At 37.0% G+C, this 7,410-nt stretch overlaps 1 protein-coding gene across 2 annotated transcripts; it reads right to left on the bottom strand.

Moving 5' to 3' along the window:
• Window positions 1–2,956: 2,956 nt before the first annotated feature.
• LOC113121185 (zinc finger protein 622-like) lies at window positions 2,957–6,782 on the bottom strand. 2 transcript variants are annotated; one of them, XM_026291464.1, is made up of 7 exons: window positions 6,675–6,782; window positions 5,087–5,635; window positions 4,606–4,863; window positions 4,366–4,528; window positions 4,008–4,123; window positions 3,634–3,777; window positions 2,957–3,424 (listed from the first exon to the last, which is right to left on the bottom strand). In XM_026291464.1, the coding sequence occupies exons 2-7, from the start codon at window positions 5,631–5,633 to the stop codon at window positions 3,291–3,293; spliced, it is 1,362 nt and encodes a 453-aa protein (XP_026147249.1). In that variant the 5' UTR covers window positions 5,634–5,635; window positions 6,675–6,782; the 3' UTR covers window positions 2,957–3,290. The 2 variants fall into 2 exon arrangements, with proteins under 2 accessions (XP_026147249.1, XP_026147257.1); XM_026291472.1 differs by having other exon boundaries at window positions 6,597–6,696.
• Window positions 6,783–7,410: the final 628 nt, after the last annotated feature.

Raw genomic sequence — 7,410 nt, 5'->3', positions numbered from 1 at the left:
ATCAAATTACGCATTACCAGGAAAAGTGATTAATTACAGTAATGCATTACTGTGTAACGCGTTATACCCTACTCTGAAGGAGAGGTTGGTTAAGCAGGTTTGGTTTAAGAGACTATTTAATTGTATATAAATGTAACTCAAAATGTCTACAAATTTATAAAAGCAGTTTTGAAAGTACCATCACTAAGCTGGGTACTGATGGATAGCTGTATTTACAACGTATTTTACAACTCAATGGGAACATGGAGGACCATGGGAAGGGGCACTCCTATTACAGTAAGCAAAATATATCTTAACTCTTATGATCTGTATAATCTTTTAATCTACTTTTGTAAAACTGAGACCATTATACCAGTTACACTCAGACATTTCAAATGATACCGGACATGACTGTTAGTTCACTTGCATTGACAATTTAATGTAATCATTTTGAGCTGATTGAGTAGAAGGAAGCATAGGGGAAAGGATTTAAAATGAAACAAATGGCCAGAAGGGAAAGGTCTCCTGCACCTCCACTCTGTGGGGTGTCTCGAAGATGCCCGTGTATGTTTGTATTGTCTGTTTCTCAGGAGATCAAGGTATCTCAGGTTCTTTCATCCTTACAAAAGCGTCTAATGTTGGTGTTCATTTCTGTTAAACTGGAGGACCTCACCACTTCTCGGCCTAGAACTGTCCCTCAAAGCGACCCATAGCACAGCAGTCTGAGACCACCTGCATTAATGGACACATTCCTTCCAATATGGCAGCTTCCCTTCACCCCTATACAGCGGCATAATGAAGTCTCTTTCCTCTAGTTAAGAGGTTCTCCAACACACAGCCTGCCTGACAAGTGAGGATCTGGAAGCCAAACAATTCTCTTTTAATGAAATGTCTTAAGGTATAGGATTTTGAACGGGTTATTTATATTCAAATTTGTCACTAATCATAGATGCTTCATGAACAGTTATAATAGATAACAAGGTGATCTAGCAAACACACCTGAGATCTTGTCGAATGTGATGACTTGGTTCATTAATGAAGTGGAAAGGATGATCTCATCAAAAACAGGGACACTTCCTCCAACCAGACCTGTGTTTCCTCAATTTGAACACACCGCTCATTAATATACCTGTGAAAAACATTGGATGATTTGTTAAAACAATTCATGTAACAAAATACAGATGTAAAATTCAATGTGATAATGGAAAACTGCGCTAAGAATCTGAGAGCCCTCTTCTGTTGTTTTGGGTCTCAGGAGTACTTCACTATTACCTTCAAGAAAAACACACCCATTAAGTGAATGATCGGCGCTATTTAATCTTAATTACAATGATTGTCAAACACTATGCTTAATTATTTTTGTTTGAAAGAAATAATGCTTTTATTCAGCAAGGATGCTTTAAATTGATCAAAAGTGAAAGTGAAGACATTTTAAAAATGATTTTTATTTTAAGCAAATGTTGTTCTTTTGAGCTTCCTATTCATTCATTTTTTTTCACATAATATGAAGCAGCACATCTGTTTTTCGACATTGACAATAACATGGATTTATTCTTGAGCACCAAATCAGCATATAAAAAATTATTTCTGAAGGATCATGTGAAACTGGGGTAATGATGCTGAAAATTCAACTCTGCATCACAGAAATAAATTACGTTACTATATATTAAAATACATTTTTTAACAATTGTAATAATATTTAACAAATTTTATTAACTTTTTTTTATCTTCCTGTAAAGTTTTGAACTAAAATGTGACAAGCACTCATTTCTAGAAAGATCATACATAAAACTCTGAAATTATTCTTTAGCAAATTCAAACTGAGTTCACCTTTCACTGTCTTAAGTCAGTCTACATCGCTGGACTTCAGCAGGTCTGGATCAGTGATGGTTCTTCCAGGCAGCAGTGTTCTAAAGAAAGCAAGGTCTTCCTGTGTGACCCTGGAGAAGGGTAACCGTGGTGGGGCAGCACCCAGGTTGGCTGGACTGGCTCCCAAACCCTCTGCTGTGGGTTTCAGAGCTCTGGCGTCTACACTGAGAGCAGTGCTGTACTAAGGGCACAGTGACCAAATATATGTGGACTTCAGAGAAAGTCTAGCGAATTTCTGAAAGATCCCCATATCTGTTGTGGAGAGAACATGACACAGATACCTTACATTTCTAATTGCAAATATTGTACTTAAATATCATTAAATGGACAGACAATTGCACATTAACTTCAGTCTTACTACATATTTGCGTTAAGGAATAAATGGTTTAAATAATGAACCAGCAAATCTATAAAAATTATCACAGCATACAATATAATCATATTTTATTCTGGTGATGGCTATCCATTTACATGTTGTATGTAGAATATAGTAATAATAATAATGTATAAGAACACATATCTATTAAATATAATGTCTCTATCAGATTATAACAATTATATCATATATTATCTTCAGACAGTCTTTTACGTCACTGCAGAATTATATCATTATTGATGGGCCGCAAACAGTTTGGTAGAGACTCATAACAACAAAATATTGACCCAAAAAATTACAAAATGCAATTTCCCATGGTTCTGTCTGCATGTTACATTAAAGGGTTAAAAGCTTTAATAAACATTCTGTTGCTTTGATCCTTTAGTTAATTATCATTCGTTACGCTCATTACAATTCTGGAGACAATACATATTCGGTAGGAAACCTCCTGTGTCAAGAGGTGACAGGAGTTTCGGCTGATTTCACATTATATTTCATCTTCTAACATTTTTCCTTCAACACAGTTCTGTAAAAATGCTATGATTAACTTCCACGTAATTTTTGAGTTTCTGCAACATGATTACAAGGTGAAACAGCACGGTTTATCAGAGTACAATTGCGGACATTAATTCAGAGGATAAGCATTTGGTTCCAGACTCAATTATTATCGTAACGTTGTGTAAGTTTTAACTTACAATATTTTATCTTTATTTTCTGAAAGGAATACCAAACTTTAAGTCAAGCATTGCTTATTTTATTGATAATTTATACAGTTGGTTTACATGTTTTGTCTTTTACAAGGGGTACTCAACTCGGAAATGGAAATAAAGGTAATTATGAACAGCAATCTCATTTTAATGCTAGAAAAGCACATAATTTGGATCTCCATGATTTGGATATCTAAAGCACAATGTTTCCTTATACACTATGGATGTTGTTGCCTTAAACATTCATGTGTGATGTTCCACCTTAGCACCAATTTACATCTCAGCTGAATCAACACAGAATACTGCTATGAACTCTGAAAAGCTGAAATGTGTACTGGTGATGCTGAAGGTTTATTGGTTTAGAACATGACTTGAGCTCTGAAATGGGTCTGTTTGTTGGCGTTATTGTTCATGCCCATCTTCAGCATCCACTTGGACTTCATCCTGCGCACGTACTGCATGTCCTTTTGCTGCTGGCTCACAAAGCCTTTACCTGAAAGAGAGGACACGGTTTAAACAGTCAGTGGCGTAGAAATAAAGTTAATCATCCAAAATAACATACCAGACCAAGAAGAGTAAAAGAAGAGCCATGTGATCTGCTACATCTACAAAACCAAATGCTGGATAAATCCTTGCTTGGACCATCACTACAACATTTTCTGTGCCCCTCTTGACAGTCCTGACTTTGCAAACCCAACTTACCAAAGTCTCCTGCCCATCCAAGTGCTTTGTACTGTTTAAGGACTCGACCAACAGCCTTCTGGTTATGAGCTGGAACCAACGCCCTCTGAACACCAAACCTCTGCTTATAGTACCTCATCAGGGAGCGATGGCCAATCTTAGCACCTGCAGCACACAGCAAAAACAAAGTTTGGTTTTACATGCATTGTTATTTCAATTTAAAGGATCATGTCATGAGAAATGTACTTTTAAGAGTAAAATCCTGATGGAATCGGTTCTTCATATTCGTCTTCAAATGCAAATATTTCTTGGCATGCTTAATATTTCTTCTAAATTTCAATAAAATGTCATAACCATTATACAGAAACGTTGTAAATACAGCTATCCGTCAGTACCCGAGGGCAACGTGAGCTCCAGCGTCTCATCGTCAATCTCTACAGCCTTTTCATCAGGCAGTTCACCATCCTTCATCTCCACATCATCTCCATCTTTAGCATCAGGATAACTGCTCCTGTGTGTTTAGAGGAACAATGATTATCGCTCACATTTAAATATTCCATTACTGATGATCATGTCTAAACCCAGAACCTCAGTCTCAGACTATCCCGAAACTATCCTAAATGACATGACAAATCTATTTAAAATAGCAAAGTAAAAACAACAATCTCACAGTCATCATTTATTTCCTTAAAAATCATGTAATGGAAAACGACAATCCGACAAAACACCAGTTCAAAGGACTTGTCTGTGTACCTGAAGTCGTAGAAGTCAGCGAACTCCAGTGCGGCGTCTCCGTCTGTGAAAAGTTTGCAGTGACTCTTGTCGGTCATGTGTGCCTGCACCGCTTCAGTAGAATAGAATGACTTCCCTTTTTCATTACACCATAAGCACACCTTACCAACCCCAACCTTCTCTCCTATAGAGAAACACACTGATAACATATTCTAACAAACAAACAAAAAGTTAATAATGTCCGTTTTCTCTCTGGCTTACCTAGGTATGAAATAAGTCCTCTCAGGTCCACCAGATACTCAATATCAGGGATAAAGAAGCTGTGTGTTTTGGACATGTGTGTCATGTTTCGGGTGAGTGAGTGTGAATGATGTCCGCAGAACAGACAGTCCTTCACTGGGATTGTCCCGGGGACCGGAGCTGCCCCAGATGTGGAGTCCTCCTCCATCTCCTCCTCCTCCTCCTCCTCTTCTTCTTCTTCTTCATCACCATCCATATCCTCATCAACATCCTCCCATTCTTCAAAGAAAAACAAAGATACTTAACGGTTTCAAAGCAAATCAGTCAGATTTATTTAAACGGAACCTTGTACAATACGGATTGTTTCAAAGCAGCTTAATGACAATTTTAAAACATAACTGCAGCTTTTATGTATTCATATTCATCAAGTATGGAACTAATTGAATTTCATCTGTAAAGCAGGTCGACAGTAGATAATAGAACAAGCCAAAGGCGTTCTTACCCTCCTCCTCTTCTTCTTCACCCTCCTCCGCTGCGATCTTCTTGGCCTGCTGCTCGAACCATTGCAGCCGAGGCGGTTTGTCTGGTCGAACTGTGATCCGCTTCTCTGTGGCTGTGGCTTTAGAGGGGGTGTGTCTCTGCTGCTCCCGGAGTGCTTTCTGAAGCGCTTCGTTCTGTGCGTCTTTATCTAGCTCCGCCCCTTTCTCCAGATTCTTCTCGTTCATTCGCTGGACAGTCTCCTGGGCGGCAGCCAGGGCTTTCCTCTCAGCCTGCTGGTGTTTATTGGATTGGATGTGATTGCTGTGAGCATTGTCAGTGGAGAATTTTTTGTTGCAGGTGGCGCAGTAGCTGTGTTCGGCGCTCTGACTCTGCTGCTCGGCTGCCGCCCGCTGCACCAGCACTCGTTCCTGGAAGTTTTCTGCGGTTACCGGAGGCATGTCTGCAACCTTTCTCTTCAGATTGTAGCGGTGCCAGTCGGTTTTATAATGTGCCCGCTGGACCTCCCCATCAGAGAACTGCACACGGCAGCTGATGCACGTGTACGACATGACTGCAGAAAAACATACGATGATTATGAATCAAATTCTATCACAGTATTTTTACATTTGGGTCACACTTGTGATCCTGGCAGTCAAACGTGCCCTAAGATTATAAGCATTACATATTATTTCAGTGAATTTAATGTATTATATTTTAGTTTAATACATTTTTTTTATTTTTTTCATGCTATTGAACAATATCCACTTCCAAATATCCACCTATAATATAATATATTATTTTATTAATTAAAACAGTATTTAAGTTAAAATAGAGCAAATGCATTCAAAACTGAACGTCTGGTGGCAGATTGGATTGGTGATAAAAAATAATAATATTTACTATGTTCTAGAGACAATAAGCTGTGCAATTCCTAGGTGCTGAGAACAGAATAGACTTTTCGTAATTACTTATTTCTGCATTTGGATAAATATTTAGACATTATCAAAAGCTGCTGTTTAAAAAAATAAATAAATTAAGGTTTGTTTGTGCAATGCTATAAAAATGTGCTAAAATGTTGCTATGTGTGAGTGTCTATGCTGAATTCTCTGAAGTTATTTTGAACAGAAACCTCAAAACAATATATCGAAATATTGTTTTGTCCAAAATTATGTAATCAAATAAACAGTGGAATAACAGCTGTATTTTTGCATCTAAATCAACAAAATAAGATACAATTTATAATATTTTACAAAACTATTGTAATTTAACACATTATTTAGCTTGAAGTTTGCCACAACTACACCAAACCAGATAATAAAAGTGTACAATTGGACCGTTTGAATCAAAACCTGTGTTTATTGTATTTTATTATGTAATACTGATGAACGACAACTATCTCCGGTCTCTGCTACATTAGATAAGACAGATACTCAAGTTTTATAGCATTTTGTGGTTTCATACGTAACGTTACTTTATAGCATCATAACAGTGTTACCAACTCATTAAATCACGTAATATTTGTGCATACTCACAACAAGAATAACGTGGTAAATCCCTATAGGATTACTTCAATATAATTCACTTTCAAAGACCAGAAAATGTGATCTTACTTGGTTTATTTGATCGTCCCCAGTAGATGTTTACAGCCTCCTAGCTCTGACGACACGAGTATGGTGAAACAACAACCTTAAACTTTGAACCGGGACACAAGTGAACTGACGGACACTGCGCCGCCCTGCGGTATGGAGGAGAAACGACATTTATTTATATGCTTGTTTCTTTGTACTAATCTGTGATTTACTCTGCAGCAGTGATGCTTCCCAAATCCACTCATTTATAATTACTGTTATAATAGGCCTATAGAAAATTCCAACTTTCTGTGGCAATAAAACGTTGCAGTGCAGTTTAAGATTGTAGTTAATTGAAACCCCATATTTGTTGACCACTTATCTGAATATCAGAGGGGATATTTCTTTAATGTAGTCCTAAAAGTGGCAACAGCCCTGGTATAAATAAATAAACAAATAATAATAAGGACTTTAGCGTTAACCATATGTATTTACAGGTAAAAAAAAAAAAAGAAAAAAGAAAGAAAAAAGAAGGAAATATGGAAAATTTCAACCACCTATGTCACAATTTCCTGTGAATTAGTCAATGCCATCAAAGATATGCAATAAAAAGATCAAAAACATGGTCCATAATGCTACATATATTTAATTAATTAATATAGATGAGCAATGATAAGATTATAAAAACAAAATCACACTCTGATAATACTCTCCCCTATAAAGGTCATTTAGGAGATAATAACCATTCCTGCAAAACTGTTGCGAACAACTGTTGTGC

This window comes from Carassius auratus, chromosome 2, assembly GCF_003368295.1.
Source record: "Carassius auratus strain Wakin chromosome 2, ASM336829v1, whole genome shotgun sequence".
NCBI classification, from domain to species: Eukaryota; Metazoa; Chordata; class Actinopteri; order Cypriniformes; family Cyprinidae; genus Carassius; species Carassius auratus.
The sequence above is the reverse complement of the archived record's forward strand: the minus strand, read 5'-3'. Positions and strand labels throughout refer to the sequence as shown.

Bases quoted from the DNA above. Each gene is read 5' to 3' on its own strand.
- LOC113121185 (XM_026291464.1), bottom strand. From the start codon at position 5,633: ATGTCGTACACGTGCATCAGCTGCCGTGTGCAGTTCTCTGATGGGGAG. The intron at 4,864-5,086 runs GTAAGAACGCCT...TTTTCTTTGAAG, and splicing joins TGAAGAAGAAGAGGAGGAGG to AATGGGAGGATGTTGATGAG. The intron at 4,124-4,365 runs GTACACAGACAA...CTAAACACACAG, and splicing joins GCTGACTTCTACGACTTCAG to GAGCAGTTATCCTGATGCTA.